A 26,740-nucleotide genomic window follows, 5' to 3' on the forward strand; every position below is an offset into this window, starting at 1 on the left:
TCTACGTGTACAGAGGTCTGAGAGTATAAGATGTTGTGGTGAATGTAATGTGATGACTGATGTTTCTTTTTTTTTGTTGATGTCCCAACCAGCCATCTGCCAGCCCAACCAGTTCCGCTGCAGTAACAGTCAGTGCATCCTGAAGAAGCAGCAGTGTGACTCCTACTCGGACTGTGCTGACAACTCTGACGAGATGTACTGCGATTGTGAGTTCACTTGCATCTCATACCAAATGCTACTAAATTGTTGCTGTTGGTGAGGAAGAGTGAAATCTCCTGAAAGCAGGTTGTGAGTTGAAAAAGGGGTGGGGGGGGGGGGGCAAAATAGGGTAGAAGGTGTATATCCTCCTCTATGGCCTTTTAACAGGCTCAAATTGTAGAAGAAACATTCTGAATGGTTATGTTATTTGATTCTCTTGCGTTAGTGCCAGTGGGAAGGCATTGCAATCTCACACAAATGGGTTTTGTAACTTAAGTCACATTCCATACAAGCTGAATCACTATGCCTTAAAGGCATGTTATCTGTGGTGTGGCTAACTGTGAAGCAGTACAGCAGATCATGGTAGCCTTAGGGTGGCAAAACAAACAGAATAGATTTGTTTTGAAGAGAAGACATTAGTGAGTAGTAGTGGTGGTAGTTGTAGTAGTAGAAGTGTAGAAATACAGCTGTTTACAATTTTAACAAACTAAGAATTCTTTATTCACTGTGCTGAAGTCAATTGTCAAGAGCTTTGTCAGCATCTGGACACAGTCCTCAGGCATTGGGGCTTTGTTCCGGTCACACATCTGGCATTGGGCACACCACAACACACGAGGGCAAGACACTTCCCAACAGAAGGAAATTCACAAGCCCTCTGTCTGAAAAGCAGAACAGAGTCCATGCTCTTCAAAGAAAGGCTCTACTTAATCATAATCATCCAAAACATTGCCACAAACACCAGTTGTTCACAACTGTAGCTGTGATGGACAGGAAGTTGTGGATTTTGTATGGGTGGTCTGTGTTGTACTCTTTCTGAAGTGAGACATGAGTGTGTTTGTTCTCTGGGTCTCCTCGCAGCAGATTTCATCCCCCCGCCTGGTGAGGACCTTCCTACCCACAACAAAACAGTGGGCAAGGTCATCGGCATCATCCTGACTGTGTTTGTGCTGGGCGGCATGTACTTCGTCTGCCAGAGGATGGTGTGTCGCTGCTACAAGGGGCCGAACGGGGCCTTTCCTCACGAGTACATCAGTGGAACACCCCATGTGCCGCTCAACTTCATCGCCCCGACCAACTCCCAGCACGGCACCTTCACAGGTAAAGGTCAGCACACTCTCTTACCCTCCTGGCCCACTCTAACAAAGGGAGACTTTCCAGCTTTTTATCGGTCAGAGTCTGTAGCGTCAGTTCTCTAGTGCTTACAGTGATTATTTAACCAGTTAGAAAGTACAGAATCCCCACCAACGAAACCAGTAAACTGCAAGTTGATCATCCACACATTTTAGCATGACTAAATGTTGTGACAAGCTATCTTTGTGAGCATGTTTACAAATGGCTCAGTTTTCAAGTGAACTTCTGCACAAATGCAGATGTTGAATTATAATATCTTTGTGCCGTTCCCCTGTAGTAGTACAACATGGCTGTTGCATTATAATATCTTTGTGCCATTCCCCCGGTTGTATTGTTTGCCATGATTTACTGATGTAGATGTTACAGAGCATATCACATCACATAGGAGACTTTAACTCATTGAATGCCAAGCTGTTTTCGGAAGCTTTGTGCTAGAGTGCCAGCAAACTAGACCGTTGTTGATGATTTTTGTACAGCCACAGCATATTCTGTGTTATAGCTATGAACACATACAATGGCTCGTTTGAAAGGTGAGACTTTAAGCTCTCAGTGGGTGCAAACCGTGTATTTCTACACGCCTCTGTTCCTGAGAAATCCCAAGCTAAACAGTGGCTAGTTTTCATCAAAATCGCTGGGGGTTTTTTTAGAAATGGAGATATATAGTCTTTCATGAAATATGAAGTGTTGCCTGTAAACTTTCCGGGAAGTGATCAGCGAGACCTGGCGAGACTGCCACCTAGTGATAGACCCACGAAAATGGCCTGGTTTTGACCTGACGTGCATGTGTCACTGATTCGACCCAAAGCGGCAACCGAGTTATGATAAAATGTCCAGATAAAATGTCCAGATTTGTGCGTTTTCATGAGTTTTCGATCGTCATATATTTAATTTCCATTCATCACAGAGTTCCCAAAATCACATATAAGGTGTGTTAGAGTGTCTAGTTTCGTAATTTAAAAAAAAAACCTAAAAACGTAATATTACGTTTTTGGCACTCAACGAGTTAACATGCTTGTTTGGCTGTGGCAGGGATCTCGTGTGGGAAATCCATGATGAGCTCGGTGAGCCTTATGGGCAGCAGCAGCAGTGGCGCACCCCTCTACGACAGGAACCACGTCACCGGGGCCTCGTCTAGCAGCTCGTCCAGCACCAAGGGAGCCTTCTACCCCCAGGTGCGCACTCTTTGTTCTCATTCCTTAGATGGGATAACAGAGGTGACTCAAATCCTAGTCATGTTCTGGGAGTGTGCTGCTGTAAAATGTGCTTTTCTTTTACAGATTCTCAACCCCCCTCCCTCACCAGCTACAGACCGCTCGCTTTACAATGCGGAGATCTTCTATTCTTCAAACAGTCCCTCCACAACCAGATCTTACAGGTCAGCTCCCATTATCTTCCCTGGAACCAGTTTGTCTTACTGGGCAGTTCTTGTGATTTTATGAGTTTTAGTATGGGTGTAAAATGAATGGTACAAGAAAATTGTGCAGTTGTACCTTGCGATTGCTCATTTTATTGCGATTGCTCATTTTATTGCTCATCCGCTGGCTACAGGTGTCTTTAACCTAAACCTAAACATTGATTGTCTTTCTTTTCTTTTTCAAACTTAAATGCTGATTGTCTTTCTTGTCTTTTTCTTTCTCTCCCTCTCTCCATGTGTGATGTGTGGGGATGGTGAAGACCCTACATGATGCGAGGCATGGCCCCGCCCACCACGCCGTGCAGCACGGACGTGTGCGACAGCGACTACACCACCAGCCGCTGGAAGAGCAACAAATACTACATGGACCTCAACTCAGACTCTGACCCCTACCCCCCTCCCCCTACACCTCGCAGCCAGTACCTGTCTGCGGAGGAGAGCTGTCCGCCGTCCCCCTCCACCGAGCGCAGCTACTTCCACCTGTGCCCCCCGCCGCCCTCGCCCTGCACAGACTCCTCATGACACCCAGCCACGGGGGCAGGGCGGGAACTGAACAAATGAACTAACTAACTAACAAAGCCATCAATCTGTACATAAGGTTTTTTTTTTTTTCATTTTGGACAAGAAAATAGTGGAAAGAGAGAAAGCAAACCCATCGCCTCCAATCTTACTCTTGTTGTGGCTGCATGACCATGGACAAAAGGGTCTGCAAGATACCATACCATAACCATGGAGGGAGAAACATGGACAGATGACTGAATGGGACCGGGGGAGTAGTACAGCACAACCCAGCATACAGCCCAGGGGCCTCATTACAGAAAAATATCCTAACTGCTTGTCCTCTCTTAACTTAAGCTTCAAAGACAGGAAAAATCCTATCTTCCTATTATGGAAGCAGTTCCTAAACTCATGGCTGGGTCCTATCTTATCTCAGACCTCCTATCTTAAACAAAAGTATATTAATGAATAATAAATCAATAATAGTCTAATTTGATTTGTTATAAATGTTTTAAAACACATAGCTTACACATTTCATATTGCTTGTCCAAGTTTTCACTTAATTAACCTATTTAGTGGAATATGCTTTATTGTGTCCCTAACTGTCATGTTCCTCATCTTACTAGGCAACAACCTAACAAGACTGTTGCAGTTGTTTTGAATTTAGGACAGGGTCTGTGTCATCCTAAATTAGGAAATTCTTGAGTTAGGATGGTTCTGTAATGGCCAAATTTTCCTAAATGCAGTTAGGAAACATGCTTCTGTAATACCAAAAATCCTAAATGCCATGCTAAACTGAGATAAGATAGGATTGCAGAGTTAGGAAGTTTCTGTAATGAGGCTCCAGCTCTGTATGGGAGTTAGAAAATCAATATGTACAGCTGAAAAATGTGGACCTACGTATATTTTAATTTTGGCTTCAATCAACTCAAGAAAACAATTAGGTGAATTTTTTTCAGGAAATTCTAATGAATTTGGCTCTTAAAAACTGGACAAATGTCAAGCCTAGTAATATAACAAGGTCTCTACTTATAGAAATACTTGTTATCCAGATATTAAATTATTCATCAACTGTCCAAATTAATCTAAAATACCAAAATGATTTTTAAAGATATTGTAAATATGTGTAATTAAGTATATAATATTTTTGTTATGGCCACAGGAATTTGTTTTGGTATGTGAATATAAAATGTACCCGAGCATATGGTTTGGTTTTATTGAGTTTACCAAAAGTGTGTTTGCTGCTATTGTACATATATCCTATGAATAGTGATTACAACATTTGTCAAAAACTTTGCTTCTGCATTTGAGAATAGATATGGTAATGAAAATGTTAAATGTAATGTTATTAATCTCATATTTCAGATTTGGGTTGTATAGATTATATGAATACACATGTGAATTACTTTCTTACTTTGAAGGAGTCCAAATGATGGTTCTGTAAGGATCTCAGTTATGACTTGGCTGAGATCCTGCCATTACTGTGTTATACCATTAATGTTTTAGCAGTGTCTATTTGCCCCCGAGTTAGTACGGCAAGGTATCCAAGGCAAATATTCCATCTGATCGCATTTGTTTTTGGATACTTTTAGATACACAATTGAGCCTTTTCTTGAAAATTGGATTGAAGCATGGGTTTGCACTGATGCAGTTAAATAATTGTATTGTCAGACCAATTTGCCAAAAAGAAAGAAAACCACTTTTATCACACACTATTTTAATGGTTTTGCTTCCTTAACGGACTACAGTTCTGACATTGTTTATGAGTTCAGACTGAGTCAAGAAATTGCTCAGAATATGTAGATGTATTGAACCTGGAAAGGCTGACTGCTCAACAGAACCTAAGCTAATTGTCTGTCCACAATAAGCCAGTAATTGTAGATGTTGATTATTTTTACAGTCTTCATCTTTCATTTCTTTGTGTTGCCAAATCTTCATGGAGACAGCAGGAGGCAGCTGCTTCCTAGGTTTTAAGTGGTCTAAAAAGAGCATGTTTGTGAGTCTGGTCCATGTCTTACTTAAGCCCTTTTTGTCATGACTTTGTACTATTCAAATTGAGAGTGTGGTATGTGATGCAAAGTTTAAGCGTTTCATTGTAAAATCCAGCTTTTAGGTGGAACATGTGATCAAGCATGTTCAGCCAACACTAAGCACTTACAAAAAAGAGAAAGCGTCCTTTTCAGTTATTTTGATTGTGTGTGTGTGTGTGTGTGTGTGCGTGCATGCATATATGTGTGTGTGTGTGTGTGAGAGAGAGAGAATGTGAATGAGTGTATATTCTGGAAAAGCTACTTGCAGAAGTAGAGCCATGTAAAAATGTTCCTCTAACCAGACCTCTATTTTAGCTGAAGCTTCTTTGCTTCTTTTAGTTATGATTAATGATTTCACTTGTGCAAGTATCCAATAAATCCATAAATCTCTGCTGCTCACGGGGACAAATAAAAGAAAGAAAGATTATTTTAATTCACGGTTTGTCTATAGTAAATGCTGAGGTAAAAATAAAATAATGTAAGTAAAAGATTATGCTGCTTGTAGTAATATCGGCAACCTGTTAACATGGATTTCTCTAAAAAAAAAAAAAAAAGTGATGTTCTTAGCCTGTACCTGGATATCAGCCATCACTCTTGCCTGTGGCACAGTCTGTGAGGATAGTATATGGACAGTTGAAGCATGTCCATTGTGAAAAGGAGGTTCCTCAACCTTGCCATACTGAAATGGACCTTTCTATTAACAAAACCGTGGGAGACAATTCCACCCCCAACGCATTAACACTCTGTGTCTTGGTCTTTGTAAAGCCTCATATAGATTACTCTCGTGACAATTTTTGTATCAAAAGCATTTTTATATATTAAAGGTTCTATTTTAAAGAATGTCGTGTTCAGTATTCATTTTATCCACTCTATGCTTGACTTTACTCAACTCTAATATATATATCAATAATTGCCACACCAGTACATATGGAAATTATCTGACATTATGAAAGATATAACATACTTATCAGAGGTAGTGGGGCAATTCCATGCAAAACTGTCACATCCATAACACCAACACAATGCCATGGTATTTAGTTAGTATGGATGTGACAGTTTTGCCCAGTGGTGACTTATTGGGACATTTGTCATGTTTCATCAGCACATGAATAGGGCTAACATATATTAAGACAGAAACAGAATTTTTAACTTCATCAAAGAACATTTTTATTTTGTAGGTTATTGCCACCTTGTGGCAAAATATTGTTAACACAATGTTGGAGTTACCACCATAGTTGTGGAATGGGTTAATTATAATTCTGGAAAAAAATATGAACGCAAGTTTAGGGTGTTTGTAAATACAAATGATTAAATATAAGCATCATCATCCATTATTGTTCGAATTTGTCAATTTGGCCATGACAAAGCCCGTGTAAATTAACCAAAGTGAATAGAGTCTGGTGACTCATGGTCCATGGCCTGTCATAGAAATGTGCATAACTTCAGAGATTCATGTAACACCAGAAAACATTGATGAAATGTTTGTCATGGTACAACTGAATAGCTGTTGATTCCAATTGGTGATTGGCATCCCTTGATTATGTCGGCAAAGGAGCTGAAGTTGTATGACCCAATAAAATGCAGAACCTTGTAGGCTACTAACACCAATTGGTACTGCAACCTTAAGTGGTCAGGCAAGCTGAGTCCCTGGTGAAGGTCTACATGCTACTGAGCACATTTTCTAGATTAAGGAGTGCTTTGGGGATTCCTACCCTTCAGGGGCCCCAAACAACACATTATGATACCTGATACCTTAGTTTTTTGCTGAGAGCCTTTTCAATTATGGATACACGGCCTAGAAAACTGCACCAAATCCCAGTATTTAATGTGTATCACTTTTTTCAATGAATCCTCTCCTCTCTCAATGAAACCATATATTTGCTGAAAATGTGTACTGTTTCTAATCTCACATAGCAATTACTGTCCTACCCACCATTGAGGTCCTATTGAAACAAACCCAGGTAAAAAAAAATCAGCAACTGGAAAAATGCATATTTTTGTTCCCAATTGATTTGGAATGTGGAGCACTAACCAATTCAAGGGAAGGTATGCTCAAAAAATTTAGAGATGGTTAGGTTGTCTTATTCAAAAGCTATACACTGTTAAATATGGCCTAAATAGCAATTGTTCCATAAAAATACCAATTTTATTATCCTCTTGAAACCCCTTTTTTTCTTTTTTTTTGCAATACTACACTGTAACCAACTTTTTATTACTGTATCATACCTTTTGAACAAAAGGTCACACATTGATTCTGTTTTTTTCACAGTTTTTTTTTCACTGTGAAGTTCTCATACACTAGGTTTTTCTCTATCTACAACAGAAATTGGGGGAACAATGAGATTAATCTTGTCAAACCGATATTTTCATGTTTTTGGGGGTTACATTTGAAGGTGTTTTTAAAAAAAAGCATGTGTGTTTTCCTCAAACTTATTAACTACCATGTTAAATTGCTATTTTATCTCTGTAATGTAGCATAACCACACAATAAGCCTTTTTGTGCCACAAGGGCATTGAGTATGAAAAAATTAAATGTTCCGCGCAGGCTGCAAAGGGTTAAAAGTGTTACATCTTATTTTTCTCTTTTACCAAAGAACATGCCTGAAAGTTGAAAAAAATTAAAAGGTAGGCTCTAACTTCAGGGCCTTAAATGGTCAGGTGGGTCAGGTGCTACAGAACTGAAAACGTAATGTTATAGATGAAATATTGATGGAGAGCGACATGTATGACCCCTGCATGATCTTTGACCCCCATGACCTTGAGTACCTAAAAGCTGATGTTCATTCTCAAGCATGCTTAAAGTAACACAATGCAGAATTTCCCCATTTCGTCAGTTTTCAACATACTGGGTAGCTAAGGGGGTACCCAATTCGTCTACTCACAAAAAAGGCTGTGTTCTTACCCACAATAACAATGTTACATAGTGCAATTCTAGGCTTTCCTGGCACATTACCATTAAAGCAGATGCATCATGTTAACATTAAAGGTAGAGAAAACTATGCTAAAAGATTTCTAACACTTAAAGCGATGGTTCGGAGTAATTTCACCCTAGGGTCCTTTGCACCATGACCCCGAGCCAAACACCCTCCCAGAACCTTTTTTCCCTTGGTCGAACCCTGGTCGAGTAGCGCTGTCAGAAACTAATGACGTTTTGCAGTCGTAATGGAACCAACTTTTATCTCGTAAATTACCCCACTAATAATGCCCTGAATGGTACGAAACTTCTGCAGTACAACTACGACCTTTAGTCCAATAACAAGGCATTAGAAAGTTTGTAAGTGCACCAGGAGTTTATTTAAATAAGACTTGCCTGATTATCTGCTACTATACCGCTGCGTCGACGTTTCTTCCGTAATTTGGGAAAAGCCTGTAAAAGTCCTGGCAGAGATCCAGATAGATCCAGGAATGCACTAATATTTTGTTAGTAGTCCAGTTTGCAACAATTATTAGTTAACACTAAGTTGTAAACACTTCGGAAAAAAAATATTTAAAACTGGATATACCAAAATTTTTTTATGTAATCGCTTCCTGCTAGGACTTTTACAGGCTTTTCCCAAATCACTGAAGAAACGTCGACGCAGCGGTATAGTAGCAGATAATCAGGCAAGTCTTATTTAAATAAACTCCTGGTGCACTTACAAACTTTCTAATGCCTCGTTATTGGACTAAAGGTCGTAGTTGTACTACTGCAGAAGTTTCGTACCATTCAGGGCATTATTAGTGGGGTAATTTACGACATAAAAGTTGGTTCCATCACGACTGCAGAACGTCATTAGTTTCTGACAGCGCTACTCGACCAGGGCTCGACCAAGGGAAAAAAGGTTCTGGGAGGGTGTTTGGCTCGGGGTCATGGTGCAAAGAACCCTAGGGTGAAATTACTCTGAACCATCGCTTTAACACTTTTTGTTACTGAGAACATTGCAACACACAGCCTTACAGCCCTGGAAAAAAACAAAGTGGGGGGCAGCCTGTCCCCCAAACAATAACAAAACACTGTGTAAAGTTTCTCATGAAGCATTGAACAGGGGCATGAGCTATCTCTCTTGTGTGTTTTGTTTGGTCTTTGGTTTAAATATAATGTAAGCTGTTTTGGACAAAAGTGTCTGCTAAGAAATATAAACATGACATCATCCATGCTGACCATACCTTTAATTCAATTTGGCATGAGTACGACCATAGATATTAGAAAGCTAGATACCGCATTGTCTGTCGAGTTCTATTAGATGGCGTACGTAAATGCAGCCGCCATATTGCTGGGAGCAAACAGCTTTCTGTCTATGAGCAACACTTGCCCGCAATCAGAGACACCTGTCTGATTTCCCATTAGAGACACCTGTTTCTCCATTGGCCTCCAGTGATCGCTGCCCCCACCAATATTGCGGCGCTGTTTAAAGGAGAATTTTTAGCGATTTTTCACATAAATCTGTTTCTTGATGTCACCAAGTACTGTCAGTACAGAAAATAACAACTGATAGACCACAGGTGGGGAAGATTGGAGGCTGTGTCCTGAGTCCCCTGCTCTACTCCCTTTACACCTAGGCCTATGACTGAACAGCGACACAAAGCTCCAACGCCATTGTGAAATTTGCAGATATGACAAAGTGGTGAGAGGCCTGTGATGATGAGACAGCCTACCAGGACAAGGTTGAGACGCTATCCTCTTGGTGCAAGGATAAGTACTTTGACCTGAATGTCTCCAAGACTAAGTGTTGGTGATAGAGACAGATGTTTCATCACACATCTTCTAAAATCTATGGGATTCCGGCTGAGCCTGGTATGGAAACTACCCTGGAATTCAGTTCTCGCGGGAGCACAATATCAATTTCCTCAGCGAGAGACTCTGGCAAGGATTAATGATGACCAGGTGCACCGAACGTATCACCAGGACTGCGTTACCACGGCTACAGAACATCTATGTATCGGGGGCGCTGTGGCGCAGCGGCGCAGCAGGCTACAGCGCCCATACCATATACGGGTCCGAGTGCCCACGGGGACCCAGGTTCGAATCCGACCTGCGGTCATTTCCCGATCCCACCCCATCTCTCTCTCCCACTTGCTTCCTGTCTCACTCTCCACTGTCCTGTCCAAATAAAGGCAAAAAGCCCAAAAATATATATATAAAAAAAAAAAAAGAACATCTACGTATCTACAAGTAAGTATCCTCTTCCAACACTGGAGTATAAGCAAAGACCGCAAAGTGGCCATATAGGTTTAGTCAGAGTTTTTTTCTTCCGGATTCCAGTCAACGATTCCAGAGACACTGAAAGACCGGGGTGCATGAAACTTGGTGGGCATGTAGCCCCACAAGGATGACACGGAACCATTGTTTTTCATTTTGATCCGTCGCCACCCCCCGCCGGACTGGACCCCCTGAAAGGAGGGTAGGGTGGACACAGTTTTCTGTGAATATCTGGAGAACCGTAGGGCCTAGGATGACCAATTGTATTTGTAGGTCTCCAGGGGCCATGTCAACCCATCCCATACCCACTCATTTCATGTATAGCGCCACCTAGTTAAAAATGAAAAAGCAAAAATGAAGCATTGTAATCGCAGGTATCTAACAGGCTGACAGATTCAAAACTGCATGGAATTTGAAGTGTAGGATCATTATGACTCCCTCTGAAGTTTCGTGGAATTTGGTTCATGGGGGACCATACAATAAATGATTATATCTGTACATTTAGTGACTACACTATGCATGCACACACACGCACTCATGAGCACACGCAAACACACATAAAGATACATGCACACCCATGCAGACACACACACACACACACACACAGAGACACACACACACACACACACACACACACACACACACACACAAGCACAGACACACACACACACAGGTATGCACACACATTATTTTTGCAGAGAAAATGTGCAGGACTGAGTGGCAGTCATATTTTCTACCACTTTGCAGTACATCTAGTTTCCCTCCAAAAAAGTGTATGTGATCCTTTAAGACAACTTGCTATTTGATGTAATAATCAATAGGCATAACTCATCATTTGCATAGCGCCCCCTAGATTTTAAATGCATATTTCTACCAATTTATACCTACACCTATGGCTACACCACACATAAGTTTTTGTAATTTGTTTCACAATTCTTTAGGCATTTCCCAGGCATGAATACAATAATTATGCGCCCTGACATGAAACATGAATGTTTATGTCTTTTTGTTTATACTCAGTTGATATTGATAAGCCCGTGCACATTGTGATGCATGTATCCAGGAAACTTGGAGGAGTGTGATATGCTAATTATGCAGTGTCTAAGTTATGTGAAATGTGAAAAAAAAATGAAAATAGGAGTAATTTGGGTATTTCACTTACATGATGGATTGTGTGTCTTTGTTTTACTAGAATGTGGTCATAAGGCTATTCTATTAGAAGATTTGCCACTTACTCTGAGTTAACTAACACAGCTTTTCACTAAACTTTGTTCTTGGAATACCCCCTAGAACCCTACGCATGTAATGTATGTAGTAACGAGTGTAGGCCTGTTATATGCATGGCCAAGATATATGTTGTATACATATATCTTGGCCATGCATATAACAGGCCTACACTCGACGTTGGCGGTGCAGCCCGGCACTTTGCATATTTTAGGCAGGCATGCCTAGCAGAGTTTGGTTGTAGCGATGACTGTCGTTGGGCGTGACCAACATTTCCTTGGTCCAATCGGTCAACCGTTTCCAATTCTAGACAGTGGCTGGGTGTGTTTTAATGCATTGGGTGGATTCTCCCACTCTCGTTCCAAAATGGCGAGTTAGCTCTATTTAGTTTCGAAAAGGCGCAGAGAAAAGACTGACTTTAAGTAGAAGATCGATGGGTTCCTCCTGTTGTAAGTGACATGCAAAATCACAAATCAGGATTCAGCCACAATAAGGTTTTGGTATGATTGATATATACGTAAACCAATAACTACCCGGTTATCAGTTTGATTGACATCTATGGTAGTTCTAGTGGGGGGAAGGGACTGTAGAAGTTGATATAACCGCCATCTTGAAAAGTGCCCTCTGATGGTCTACCTTTTCGCGCCTGTCAGAATCTGTTGTAAACAGGTTATTGTGTTCTCAAAATTCGCGAGGTGATCGCGTTTTAATTTCAGTAACATTTTATTTAAAGGATTGCCTAGCTACATGTCGGGGACTCGCCTTAAACCGCTCTTAAACGGTACGTACATTCCTGCCCATGTAATTCTCACTAGCGACGGGAGGATCGTTAGCTATGTAGCTAACTAGCACGCTACTTGAATAGCTAATGGATGTTACTTTTTGCTGGTATCAGCTAGCTAGCTAGTATTAGCTAGCTATTTCGAAATGGTTTGCGGATAAAGGGCGAATTGCAGCATCACATAGTAACGAATGTTACGATTCAACATAATTTTAAACAACGGTGCCTCTTTACGTAATATTTCCTGAGATTACACTCCGGTATGGTTGTTTGCAGCCTGTATTTTTAACCAAAACCTGCTCCTAGGTATGGATTTTACGTTAATGTTACTAGGTGGTTAAGGCTAGCGGCTAGCTTCCAGTCGGACAACATAGCATTAGCAATGTTTAACGCAATAGCCGGCTGTAGCTCGGGTAAAATGAGTTGAAGTCGACTGAACTGTGTCATGCATACGTATTTACGAGAATGTTTATTGTGTAGAAGAATACTGCATTGAATTATAGCTTTTGGTGATTACAATAATTAACGTTAACAGCATCGTTCACAATACGTGGTAACGTTAAGTCAATGAGAAAATCGGTTAACTTAACATTAGTGGTTTATTAGCCGTCGTAGCTAGCTTTAAAATGCCGACTGGAGCTTGTGATGTTGACTGGTGTCACTGAGCGAGTTCATGTCTATGTAATAGGCCTCAACTGGTTGCCAGTTTATTTGGCACGTAAAGTTAAACAAGCAAAAGCTTGCTTCATTCAGCATCTAAGCTTTTTAAAGAGTTGTTGTGTATTCACGTTTGACTGTCTACAAAGCTAAGCTTAGCAAAGAGGACCTATGTTGTCAACCTTGATCGCCGAGGTTCCTAGAACAGTTAGCGATAGCATAGTGCCTACACGAAAAAAGATTATCGTCACTTCCTACTTAAGTAGCTTTCAGGTTAACTTTCGAAAATGCTTTGCCAGCTTAATTTACCAACTAGCGTTAATAACCTTAACAATTTGGGTAACGTTTGCTTACCAGGGCAAACATGTGTGTTTTTGTTAGAATAGTAATGTAATTCTATGAAAACAGTTAGATAGTGTTGTTATGAAGTCTGGTTTCTAGCTGCTACAGTTGGAAAGTAGTGAGTGTCTGACACTGATCAGGGCGCATTCAACCAAACCGGCTTGCTTTCCTATAATCGGTCTGGTCAGACGATTAACGTTGGGGTCCAAGTTACCCTTTTTACATTTATCTTTAACGTTTGTTTGTACTAGCTGAAGGTTGTTATCACGAGAAAGTAAGATGGTGGTGTTATAATTGTCCTCCCATAGTCCGCAGATATAAGCGTGGCTTGCAAAGTTATTTTGCGTTCAGTATTTCGAACATGTTGATGCTAACGTTACTTCTTGGGTGATCACTAACATTGTCAGTCTTGACAATTGGCCAATTATGTAGCCTGGTGTGCCGATAAGTTAGTTAAAAGGCTCTCACTGACTATCTACCAATTCTTCGAGCGTTTCATTTGTGCTGCCTCGTTATAAATGCAGGGAAACGAGTTAGGCCCAATGGTGAATCGACTGTATGCTGTTACTAGCGAGTGTGGTCCAGTCACGCGATTTTAGGGATTTATTTAAGACTTAACGGAGATTTGTAATTTTACGAAGAACCATAGACATTGGGATTTATTTAAACCACCGGCTGAAATAGTTATGGCTAGCTTTTAAGTACAAACGATATAGAGTGAAAGGCAGCTACAGTGGCTCTCTAACAACTAGCGATCGAATTCCAAAGACATGTCGAACTAATGTTTACATGCGTGGGTGGTGGCCAGCAGTACTGCGTTATATTGTTTGCTAACTAGAACTGGACAGATTTTCACGGTTAGAGTAAACAGATGGTCTGGATTCTCGTTGTATTCAATAGTGCTATTAAGTGTAAATGCACTCGTCGTCTTGGAAGCTTATGCTGTTGCTCAAGTAGAGCTGTAACTTACTGTACCTTCCGCAGCTCTTACCCTTTACAGGTATGTGACATGAAGTAGCCCTGGTTTCTCTTTTCCTCTTAGGACTTGAACTGTGGAATCTTCATTCATATAGGCTACATATAAATCCATATATATGGGCAGTTGCATATAACTGTCCAACTGGTCTGCTATCACTGAGTTGGCATGTCTTCATTATTTGTATTTTGGGTAGTTTAGTTTGATTGCAGTGGATGATTTGGTATGATTGTATGTTTGTAGCTATTTTCAGTTAAGTAACTTATTACTGTTGTCAGTCCAATTCACACACTAAGTGTGTTTTTGGTGTTATTTTATATTTTGCTGTTTTGACACTTGAACAGTGCTTGGCAACTCATCCTCTAATTGGAAGGGTCTGGAAAGAGGCCAGTGTCAATGCTCCTTCAGCCCAACCCCCATCTCCTAGTCTATTAATAAGCGTGCTTTCTTTCGTCATTCATGATCTGTCAAGATGGCTGTGCCATTGCCCTTAAACCCTGTCCATGCCGTATTTTTTTTTTGTTTTTTTTTTTAATTGGAAAGCTAATGAGATGCTTTTTGGCCTGGTTATATATAGACTGTCCAGTGTGGAACTGCTGCTGGTCTGAATGTAAAGATACAGAATATTTGTTTTCCAAACCTTCCTCCTTCATGCAATACATTTGGCTCCACATGTGTCTACTCAGTGATGGACTTTCCTTCTATACTCCCCAAATATTTGGTATGAGTTAAGAACTGCATGTCATCCCCATAATTGTTTTCATCTTTTGCTCATCTATAATTAAGCCCAAAGACATTTAATTCTGGAAAGAGAAACAGAATCCATCACTCATCCCACATGTTGATTATTTTTGATTTTGCATCTCTTTATTGGTAGTGGAAGACAGCAAAGTTGAGTAGGATGTATCACATAGGTGATAAACTCCGCTTAGTAAAAAAAGAAAAAAGATGATTTGAGAACAGATGTGTCTGCAGTATCAATGCATTTAACATATTTTTTAATAAATAGGGAATTTGAATAACTTATTGCCCAGGATGTATACAAAATAAGTGTTATAAACACAGTACTCTTTCATATTTTCGAGCTGTCAAATTTGGAGAAAGAAATCTGTATAATTGACAGAAATGGGAGTGTACACAATTATTGATGGAAGGCAGATGCTCAAAAAAGAAACTCCAGGCTGACATGCAGACACAGTGCGAGTTTGACAGACGATAAGCGAAGTGTCCTGTGTATTGGCCACTGCCATTTCTCTGGAGCGAAATGCTACGCTAGTGTGCACTAAGGCTCTTCCATTGTGAGTGAAGAAATGTCATCAGATTTGAAGACGTTCTCATTCACCTAAAAATTATATTTTTTCTTCCTTTTGTTTCAGTGATTGTCATTTACCTGTATGCTTATTTTGGGATGCTCCAATCGATTGGCTACGACTCGATTCTTCTCCTTAAAATTAGACACAAAATTTGTTTAAGTGGTTGAGGACCTCTTTTCACCGCTGTAGTTAAATGTGTTTTTGTTTAATGCTAGTATGACAATTGTGTTGTATCTCAAACAAAAGCTATGCTTTAGCTTAGCCAATGTAATTTGAGATTCAATTGGGGCCAAATGTGTAGGAGGATTCTAACACAGAAGCAGCTAGAGTAATGACACAATAGCATGAGTGATGCGCCTTTTAACATTTATTTATTTGTTGCTGCAGCTTGTTGCTTGTCACAATGCTTTTCACGCTACAGGGTTTGGAGCCACTGAAATGTCAGATATTTAGCCTGCAAGATATTGGTGCAGTGTCTGCGAGGCGTTGAAATTGTGTCTTTGAACTTTTCAGACATGACAATTGAGTGCCGATTTGCCAGTGCTTGGCGACAGACAGCTAGACGACTGAGGATTCACTACATTTGAGAGAAAGGGATTAGAATTCCAGACTGTACCTTGAAGATGACCAAATATCTTAGTTCTTTCAGGCACTTTGCGATGGGGCATAAAAAAAAAATTTCTTGGGTTCCGGTTTCCGACCGACCCTGTCAATTTATGTGCGACCCAAATTTATTTTATGAGCTTGGGGAAGAAATAACACTAAATATATTAAATAAATCCACAAATAAAAGGCGAACTATAATTACATTAATTACCCCTTGCGTTATGTATAGGGATGAGCGTATTCTCTCTTTTACAAAGTAGCCTATGCACAGCTGTTCACGAAGACGATTGTTTTTGTCACTTACCAAGGCACTCGCAATTTTGTCCAAACACCGCAACTTTTTCGCAAATTTGACCAATCATCGTAGTTTCACCGTGAAATTTCACCTACCACAACAGTCCCTCGCGCAGAATATTGAGCCAGATGGCACACTTACTTCTGCACCTTTTGCATATGACACCAAAGACTGCCCTAACGTGTTCGTTCCTCTACAGTTTTGATGACAAAAAAATAGAAGGCTAACGTTAATGATCTGCTTACTTGCATCTCTCAACCTGGTGTTGCTAACCTACCTAGGCTATGAAAGTAAGTTAATTAAGGCCTACTTGGTTTACTGATTTTTGAGTAGGCTATGCAACCCATTGGCAAACGTTTACCTGGATATGTCATTTTAGCTTATGTCATGTTTGCTAGCTTGTGGGCTTAGTTTGAGTAGTGCTACCAAAATCATAGAAATTAATAAAATTGCAAGACATTTACCTCTTCTATGATCCAATAATGATTTCATTCGAGTTGTTTTTTTTTACATTTATTTTAACTAATGACATAGAAGACATTCCCAATTGCATCCACATATCGTAATGCACTATGCAAAAAGTGATTTACACTCGTAGCCGAACACAGTGAGATGCAAGCCTTCCAATCCACTCAGAAATGTACTTAGGCTACTCTCACGTCCTTAAAGGGGCAGGCAGTCAATTAGACGTACACCACCAATGTAATGACATTAAACAGAAGTGTAGTCAAATAGTTTAAATCAATATGAAATTACTAGATACTTACTTGGCTATTAGTAATTATGCAGGCCACAGACTATGAATTATTAAAAAGATATGAACTTAATATGAATTACAAAATATATGAATGTATTGAAACATATGACAGAGATGCCATCTCTTTAGGTGACTGTCTTTTTTGGACAGTTCTACTATAATGCTTTGTGAATGACCTCAGTCAAAGCATTTTCACAAATAAAGTAGGCCTACTTTGATTTTCTGTAATCCTTACTGTTTACCTTTGATTATCCTTTTTAATAAGCATCAAGATTATCAGTGTGATTTTGGTCTTACTAACCTTAATTGCCCTAAATTTAAACTATTTTTGCAATTTTCACTTCCTCCCGCAATTTCTCCACAAGAAACAGCTAAAATCACCGCAACTTCCATCCAGGCATTTTAGGTCGCAACAGTCTCAAAAAACCTCGCGAAATCCTGGAGGGATTGATTTTCTACCTACTGTATCCCTTACTGCCACTGGGAAAAAAAAAAAAAAAAAAATTCCCTAACGACCCATGGCCTCAACCAGGCTTGGAATTTCACCATTCTGGGGGCAAGGCCACTTGGCCTTCAGTTGGGCATATTTGGTGGGGGGCACAAAGGCCACATGTCAGGGCACCAAGGCCAAAGTTAACTATACAGTAGTAGGCTATAAAAATTATCAAAGTTGTATTTAGCCTATTCACTGCAGTAGACCTGCATCACTGTATGAAACATTACAAAAACATGAAACATGACATATTACATATAACTGTAAATCATCTGATCATCTAATAAAAACAGATATTTAGGCTATATATAAAATGTATTTTATATTTGGCCTGCTATGAAATCATGTATTGAACAATTTAAATGTAGCACAGCTCAGCTTTAAGAAACTCAAATAGCCTAGATGCATGCTTAGCATTTTGTGATAATTAAGGCTACTTTCACAAGCTCTTAGTCAGCTGTCCTCTGATTTACCAATATCTAGGCGATATTTGTAACATTTATTTTGTATTTGGCCCGTTATGAAATTATGTGGAACAATTTAAACACATTGTAAAACTTAAAGCCCATATTTGGAGACATCCATGCATGTCGAAATTTACTGCAAATTCAAAACTGGATTACTCTGGAACGGCTAACTGTACAGGGGACTGCTTTACACCTTTGTGTTCGGTAAGGTCTGCTGTTTATTCTGATATGTGGTTTGTCATGTGTTAAAAGAAGGGTTTGTGAAGTATTCCACCGAGATGAATGGGTAGGGAGATCATGGACGCAAAACCTTCAGTAGAATGTATGATTAAATTGAAATTATATTATTTACTTTCCGCGCGAACCGTTTAACACAGCAATTATCGGCTAACATCGTTTAAAAGCTGAGAAAAAGCTCTTTCATGTGATACTTGTGATGTCTGTGTGGTGAATAGGCTACTTCGCGAGTAGTTCAACTGAGAAGAATGGGTGAATTTGGACGCACTTTCTTGCGCTGTCACTTTCTCCACTGCGTAAAAGACTAAATTAATTTGAGCTGTGAATGCAGATTATTTTGACAGGCCACAGGCTAAATAAAAATCGCTATTAGTAGGACAAAGCAGAATATTGAAAGAAGGGGGCACCAAGGCCACCGTGGCCTGTAAACCTATGATTTTCAAAGGGGCTTCACGGCCAACGCAAGGGGCTACGACGGCCATGGCCGTCGTGGCCGCCGTGAAATTCCTACCCTGGCCTCAACTAACAACCAACAGGAACCAAACCTTTTTTTTTTTTTACGCCTGGCCAAATGCTTCAAAGTAATTGAGGGAAAAAAACAAAAATGTTTAATGTGCCACTGTGAAGAAAGCAAAGTTTGCAGCTAACTGCTATGTGTTTGCTTGATGCACAAGTCTTGATCAAACCTAAGAAGCAAAAGATTATAAGGTGATGAACTGTTTGTTTATCAATATCTTTCCATCCAGTAGCGTAGTTCAGAAGTCATTACGTGAAAGTAGAGCTAACATGGAGCAACAAACACCAAATTTAACATACGAGTAAACCATCATGCATGAACGAGTTATTGTATTCGTTTGCTCTATGTGAAGTACTGCTGGATAATGTGTATGAGCTAAAACGTACACTCTCTCGTGTGTTTCAGGTGTGTGTTAATTGTGGGCTGTGGACGAAGTGTATTTCTGCTGCATGTGTCCTGTTCTTAAGGATCTCTCGTCTCTGCTGACCGTGGTGCCTGTAATGGGCCAGAAGTCCCAAAGAGCACAATAATTATTTTATTTTTAATCTGAATTTTTACCATCGGGGCGCTGCTTCGTTCAGGTATGTACCTTAAGCATCATTCATTGTTTAAAAAATTATTTGTGATTTTGTGTCTTGAGAGTTAATGAATGTGACGTGATCTTTCCCTACTTAATGTGATGCAAGATAGAACAATATTTATGAAGTAGCTGAAATAAAATGAATCCTGACTCTGTATGGGTAGAGTTTCCAGGTGTTACCCAGGCCATCCTTAAAAATATTCTTGTTTGCAGTAACAGCCAAAAAAAAAAAAAAAATGGGTCGGTAGGTAGGTCAATATTTTTTTTTTCAAGATTCAAAGTAAAAAACAAAAGTACAATTTTGGTCATGGTGATTACGTAGGTATGAATTTAAACAAATGTGTATATTGTGACGTAACTGACTGGGTCCTCAACCCGTGCCTTTAGGCGCATCATTTTAAACCTCAATCTGATGCAAGTTATGTAGACCAGCCTTTCTCAAACTTCTTTGACCTGAGGCCCAGTCATAGCAGACTTTGGGGTCATAAGGCTCATCTACACGTACCCAACCCCCCCCACCCCCCCCAATCAAATTGTCATTATCATCATCACAATCATTATGCCTATATTGTTATACATGCACTTTCACTTAAATGTTTTGTGACATGCACATCAGAGGACTGCTTTACTAATGTAAGATATAATTCAACAAGTTGAAGCGGAGCTTTGATACCAACGTTATCGATTAGTTTCAGTTTCTCTCACTTTATTGTATGGCTCCATGTTTAATGACATCGATAGCAGAAACGTTTGTTTTCTTTTTTTGTCGGTCCGTGGTATCTTGATCAACTGCGCAGCAAATTATCAGACGAAGCACCGGGCCTAATTTCACTCCACGACTCCGCGGACCAGCAGTCTCCACGTTGCAGACCCATATTTTGAGAAATGCTGAATAGACCACAACCAATTTCAATTTTTCAACACGGTCACCGTTAGACTGGAGGGGAGAAAGGATGGGAAAAGATCTGGGCACAGTTCTTCCAGAACTTCGTGCCAAGTAATAAGCGTTGTCAAGATGTTTGTGTGAATGAAACGAAGCGTATAGGCCATAGTGTGACATGCGTAAACCAATGGTGTAGAGATGACGCCACAGGGTTTTATTTAAGAGAGCCTACGTTTTTATGTAGGCAATTTATATTCACAATACTTAGGCCTACTAAAATAAATAGTATTTTATTTGTATTGGTTGTTTAGAGTAAAAAAAAACGGTCGGTCTTAACGCAAGTTACAACCGGCAAGTCGGTCGGACTAAAAGGGGAAAAAAATAAATATTTGGGTCGGTTCTAAATTGACAGGGTCGGTCGGATTAAGGCAAACGAAAATATTTTTAAGGATGGCCCCATTTTCAAAAATATTAGTGCTGCCGTCTTCTTTTAACATTTTTCTTAATCAGATGTTGGTTATATTGCAAGGAAACGGCAAAAGAAGAAAAACGGGGGGCCTTTGTACATTGTCTGACAAACAGGAAGATATTTATCCCATCCCATTAATCCATTTGGCCTCTTGTTGACACACTTTTTCATTACTGTCCCTAATGCAGTCTGGTACCACCTCATGTTTGTGATTTTTCATGAGTGACCTACCAATAATGTTGATGATGTAACAGACAACTTTAAAATATATAGTTTAATCTGAAGCCATTAAATTTAATTGGGTTAAAAAAAAACCTGTATAATTGAACCACAAACTGAAGAATTGAATTGACACTTGCTCTCTATCATTTCTCCTCCATAACTTCGATCTTAACACATCTTTTGGTTTCGCTCCTCAGTGGCACCATGTTTTGGAAGTTTGATCTGCACACAACGTCCCACATTGACACACTCCTAGAGAAGGAGGATGTAACCTTGATCGAGGTTATGGATGAGGAGGATGTCTTGCAGGAATGCAAGGCCCAGAACCACAAACTCGTCGAGTTTCTGTTGCGCCCACAGTGCATGGAGGACCTGGTGAGCTACATTACCCAGGAACCCTGTGACGACGTGGAGGAAAAGATTAAATACAAGTAAGTTCAGACCATTTCTTTATTTACTTACTCTAGAGCTGTATTCCTCACCTGCACATTGGATGTAGCATCCTGCCACTGCTAATGTTCTGAAACTCAAACACTTTGTGTCACTTAAAATGTTGCTGTTCTCTGTCCGCTGGCATTGATTAAAACCGCTGGCATTGACACTGGTATATGCACCTGCCTGGACTTTAAACATGCCTAGAGCTCAAAGGTATTGGCCTTCAGTTTTATGTTTATGGTAACGTTGATAATGTCTTGAGACATTTTACAGAACCCTAGAGAAGGCACACGGTCATCAGTAGCAAGGAAGAAAACTGAAAACGGGACCCAGGCCTTCCTTAAAAATGTTTGTTTGCATTAACCTGTCAGACTTATAATTTTCTGTTAAGACCAAGTGCAATATCTTTCCTTTTTAAGCCACCCATATTAGCTTTAAATATTATCTTGAGCAAAATGTAAAAAGTAAAAGAGAAGATAACATGTTTGTTAAAACAATTTTGTGGGTGCTAACCGGCCTATCACAATGGAGCCAGCAGAGCGTGTGCTGATTATTACCCAATCAGAATAAAACACCTTGTGCATGTGCGTATTGTGCCGGTTTAGCATGACACTCACCTTCATGTCACCTAACCTCAAATCTCTGCCTTGCAAGCCTACTGGCTGGCCAGTAGCTCATAACAGAAGTAACCCTGTCTGCCGTAGTAAGCAAGGAAGACTCAATCTATCTTGAATGGAGAGAGCAATCCTTTCTATGTGTCTTTATAGGAGCACGTACTCAGCTGCCACCATATCCAAAATGATCTTTCAGACCTTTTTTTTCCGGTTTGGATGTTAAGGCAAACAAATATATTTCTTAGGATGGACCCATCTGCCTGGGGCTGGTCCTTAAGAAGGTGAAGAAGGAGTAGGGAATGGTCACATTCAGCTTGTATACTCACTCCATGACAGTCTAGCCATTCTGCCTTGAGAAAATTTTTTAAAGTTTAAGCTGAAATATTTCACCTTCTCATACTAGGGTTGGATACCGAACACTGTACCTTTACCGGTACCAACCGAATTAATTAAATGGTGTAGTTGTTACAAACAAGGCGTTATGGATTCAGTAAGGGTAAGGTACCGAAAAAAGTACCGTTGAATACCGACACCGAGCCTCAGGCACCGGCAACGGTACCGATATTGGTTGAAATGTGATAGGTACCCAACCCTATCCCATACAAACTGGAATTGAAACTGAAACCATTGGTATTATTGTAATGACCATCTTCTAAATTTCCCTCAGATACCCCAACATATCTTGTGAGTTGCTGACGTCTGATGTTGGGCAGATCAATGACCGCCTGGGGGAAGATGAGGGGCTGCTGATGAGGCTCTATGGCTTCCTACAGAATGAGTCCCCACTCAATCCCCTACTGGCCAGCTTCTTCAGCAAGGTCCTCAGCATCCTTATTGGCCGCAAGCCAGAACAGGTAATCCATTCTGTGTCAAGTTGAGGCAACTAAGGTTTACACAGCATACTATACAGATTGTGCAAAAAAAATGTTGTCCATGCTGGCTGTCATATGGCTAATGTGTTTTTCCAGGAAAATGAAAGGCTTGTGTGTCATACTTGTATGCCATACTCAAACTCAAGTTAGTATGCCGACTTGTAAAAAACAGTGTGTACATGGGCATGCAGCAGTTTGTTTCTAGTTTTCCAGGAATGTTTCCATCTGTTTTTTTTAATTGTCCTCAAAAAAACATGGTGTTTTTTCCCTTGAATTCTACAGTTGTCTTGTTTTTGATACCTGATACCTTTCAATACTGTTGCCTTGATTTAAATCAGGTTTGAATACCTGAGATTCAAAAGGTTGTGAAATGATTTTACGGTCCCCAATATTGTATCCATTTTTTTTAGTGTTTATGGTCTCAACCTCCCTCACCTCCAGGCTCGGACTGGTAATCTGTACAACCGGGCAAATGCCCGGTGGGCCGGTCCACATGTGGGCCGGTGACCTCCGGGATTTTTTTTAATTTTTTTTTTAAAGTTAGTTAGCCTATTTGCGGCCCGTCATGTAGACCTAGGCTTAGCCTATAAATGCAGTTGCATCCATTTGGATTGGGGGGTGAAAGGGCAATCATTTTGGCCTCTTCCTGACAGGTTCAGTGTGTGTTACGATCGCGCCCCCCTGCCCCACCCCTCAAGTGGATTTGTCCAAGCAGCCGCTTGGTTTGTGGGGAAATATAGCCTACGAGTCCATGCCTGGTAGCCTAGGCTATATAAGTGCCCTCCGCTGGCTGGTGTTCACATCATCGCAGTTTAACCGTAAACAGCAATCAGAGGTGTCTAATTTTATTCCATAAATATTGTTTTTATAGACGTAAGTTGCACGCGCTACGAAGAGCTTCCATTTACTGCACCATGTAGGCTACTGTAGTGCGGTTTGTCTGTCAACATAAAAAAAAACTCCGGGTACCTACAATTTTCGCACAACTTGGTGGAAAAGTGTAGCACAGGTTAAAGAAAACCTATTCATGTTTGGACTCAAAAGGAACTTCAAAGTATTTCCCATATAGTAGCCTTTTAGCTCACAACGACAGTGAAAGTGGAACTTGGAAAGTGGAAGTCTCTCCACCGAGTGTTACATTAGATGCACAATCAATCGCGAGTCGATGCACGTAAAAAGTATCAACTGGTAGGTTAGTAACGAAGGTAGCCTAATTTTGCAAAATGTGATGACGGCACACAAACTTGGGCAAAAACGTTTAGAAGAAGACAAAAGGTCAAAGTCTGGTCAATTGTGATAGAAATGCTGTAACTTTAGGCTTAGGCCTACTCATTAAAATCAACAGAGAGCCCACTACCTGTATATTGTAACCCAAAACTTAAAGACATGTCAAGATAGGCTACACAGTGCAGCTACTGGCCATTTTTGTGCCCTAACTGGTGAAATACAGTATTAACCTAAGTATGTCATCATATGGCCAACTATAAAGATGTAATCTGCCTGTTCCCAGGGATGGGTAGTATTTCTGAAACATGTAATATGTGTTTCAAATGCAAAATAGTATTTTGTCATTTGTATTTTATTGGGTTGAAGGAAATGGCTCTATTTTGTATCAAAATACTTTATTGCTGTGTATTTTTGTATTTTAAAAATACTGCAAAATACTAAATGTGAAAAACACAAAAAAAGTAGATACTACACACAGGTGTAATGAATAATTGGTAATTAGGCAACAATGGTTTATGTTTATTGCAATCAGCTAATGTGAGAACAGCTGTGTTCAACAACAGTTACAGCTTTTCAGTGACTGCTATTGCTGAAGCATCAGCCCTGGTCTGAAGCACTGGTGTGAAGTGGTACGCAAGTAAAGATGAGCAAGTTGACCTGTGCAAGTTCACATAAGGACACTGACAAAGACAACCATGTCCCATTGTCTCCATGCCAATCTTTAACAGAAAAATGTCAGATATCTCAACCACAATGACATCAATAGATGGTAAGGTGTTGAGTGTGTTTGAATTTCCTTCCTTGTAGCATCCTTTTCTGCATTCCACAGTGGGGAGAAGTTCACCTTGTTTAATTAAATAACAATTCTATTTCCTTATTAGCTGCATACTTGAGGTTGTAGATATTAAGGCACGTCAAGTCTCTCACATATTGGAACTTCAAGATACATAGCCGTATGATTTTCTTATTCAGTTCTGCACTGGACTTGAATTACGAATTTTGGCACAGATACACAATTATGATTTTGGCCTATTGATTATAATGTGGTTAATTGAAAGCTCTGTCAGTCATTTGGATAAGCATCAGCTAGATGACTAAATGTAAATGTAAATTCTTGAATTATTCTTAATTTTGATCACACTACATGAACTTGCATATGGTATACAACAGGGGCCAAATTGTATTGTTTTTTACTATATAGTTTTAATAGGCTAAATGTTTGGGATAAAAAAAAAAAGCTTTTTTTGCAGTGCTTCCATACTTCCTTGAAAAAAAGTATTTTGAGTATTTTCTAAATACAAAAATACAGTATTTTATTTTGATACATACGTAATATGGTTAGGCCTACTGTATTTTGTAGTTTATTTTGATACATTAAAAATGAGGGTATTAGGTATTTTATTTAGAAATACATTCTGATATATTTTTGCCCATCCCTGCCTGTTCCCAGCATTAGCACACTTTGCGATGATTAGCTTGTCACCTGTGACGATATATGGTAGGCCTAAGTGACTGACCTATGTGGGTACACTCAACACCTTACCATCTATTGATGTCATTGTGGTTGAGATATCTGACATTTTTCTGTTAAAGATTGGCATGGAGACAATGGGACATGGTTGCCTTTGTCAGTGTCCTTATGTGAACTTGCACAGGTCAACTTGCTCATCTTTACTTGCGTACCACTTCACACCAGTGCTTCAGACCAGAGCTGATGCTTCAGCAATAGCTGTCACTGAAAAGCTGTAAGTGTTGTTGAACACAGCTGTTCTCACATTAGCTGATTGCGATAAACATAAACCATTGTTGCCTAATTACCAATTATTCATTACACCTGTCTGTAGTATCTACTTTTTTTGTGTTTTTCACATATAGTATTTTGCAGTATTTTTAAAATTACAAAATTACTATTTTGCATTTGAAACACATATTACATGTTTCAGAAATACTACCCATCCCTGGGAACAGGCAGATTGCATCTTTATAGTTGGCCATATGATGACATACTTAGGTTAATACTGTATTTCACCAGTTATGGCACAAAAATGGCCAGTAGCTGCACTGTGTAGCCTATCTTGACATGTCTTTAAGTTTTGGGTTACAATATACAGGTAGTGGGCTCTGTTGATTTTAATGAGTAGGCCTAAGCCTAAAGTTACAGCATTTCTATCACAATTGACCAGACTTTGACCTTTTGTCTTCTTTAAACAAAATTCTGGCTATGATTGTTCCTTGTATTGCATCATGAGCCATCACTGCACCTATTGCATTCTACTGTTGTTAGCCTTAAGCCTAGCTCAGTCATTATGTTGTACCACATCAC

The 26,740-nt window shown here is 39.9% G+C and overlaps 2 protein-coding genes across 11 annotated transcripts in view; both read left to right on the forward strand.

Annotated features, from left to right (window-relative positions):
- lrp5 (low density lipoprotein receptor-related protein 5) overlaps nt 1-6,111 on the forward strand; it is a 51,239-nt gene extending 45,128 nt beyond the window's left edge. For 2 of the 5 annotated variants that reach the window (XM_076265150.1, XM_076265132.1), the window contains exons 20-24: nt 93-206; nt 1,057-1,302; nt 2,359-2,501; nt 2,607-2,704; nt 3,004-6,111. In XM_076265150.1, the coding sequence (XP_076121265.1) occupies nt 93-206; nt 1,057-1,302; nt 2,359-2,501; nt 2,607-2,704; nt 3,004-3,265 (863 nt within the window). In that variant the 3' untranslated portion in view covers nt 3,266-6,111. The remainder of the gene's footprint in view (nt 1-92; nt 207-1,056; nt 1,303-2,358; nt 2,502-2,606; nt 2,705-3,003) is intronic. The other 3 variants (XM_076265141.1, XM_076265159.1, XM_076265167.1) reach the window with 3 other exon arrangements.
- Nucleotides 6,112-12,028: 5,917 nt separating this feature from the next.
- The window catches only part of ppp6r3 (protein phosphatase 6, regulatory subunit 3), a 32,026-nt gene continuing 17,314 nt past the window's right edge, over nt 12,029-26,740 (forward strand). For 5 of the 6 annotated variants that reach the window (XM_076265179.1, XM_076265195.1, XM_076265212.1 and 2 more), the window contains exons 1-4: nt 12,283-12,455; nt 19,521-19,696; nt 21,467-21,700; nt 22,986-23,172. In XM_076265179.1, the coding sequence (XP_076121294.1) occupies nt 21,474-21,700; nt 22,986-23,172 (414 nt within the window). In that variant the 5' untranslated portion in view covers nt 12,283-12,455; nt 19,521-19,696; nt 21,467-21,473. Of the gene's footprint in view, nt 12,124-12,282; nt 12,456-19,520; nt 19,697-21,466; nt 21,701-22,985; nt 23,173-26,740 lie in introns of those variants that run through there. The other variant, XM_076265186.1, reaches the window with a different exon arrangement.

Source organism: Alosa pseudoharengus, unplaced genomic scaffold (assembly GCF_046254945.1).
Source record: "Alosa pseudoharengus isolate Yale_2024_CS ecotype anadromous, Long Island Sound unplaced genomic scaffold, YU_APseudo_1.1 YU_APseudo_1.1_scf_10, whole genome shotgun sequence".
Classification (NCBI taxonomy): domain Eukaryota; kingdom Metazoa; phylum Chordata; class Actinopteri; order Clupeiformes; family Clupeidae; genus Alosa; species Alosa pseudoharengus.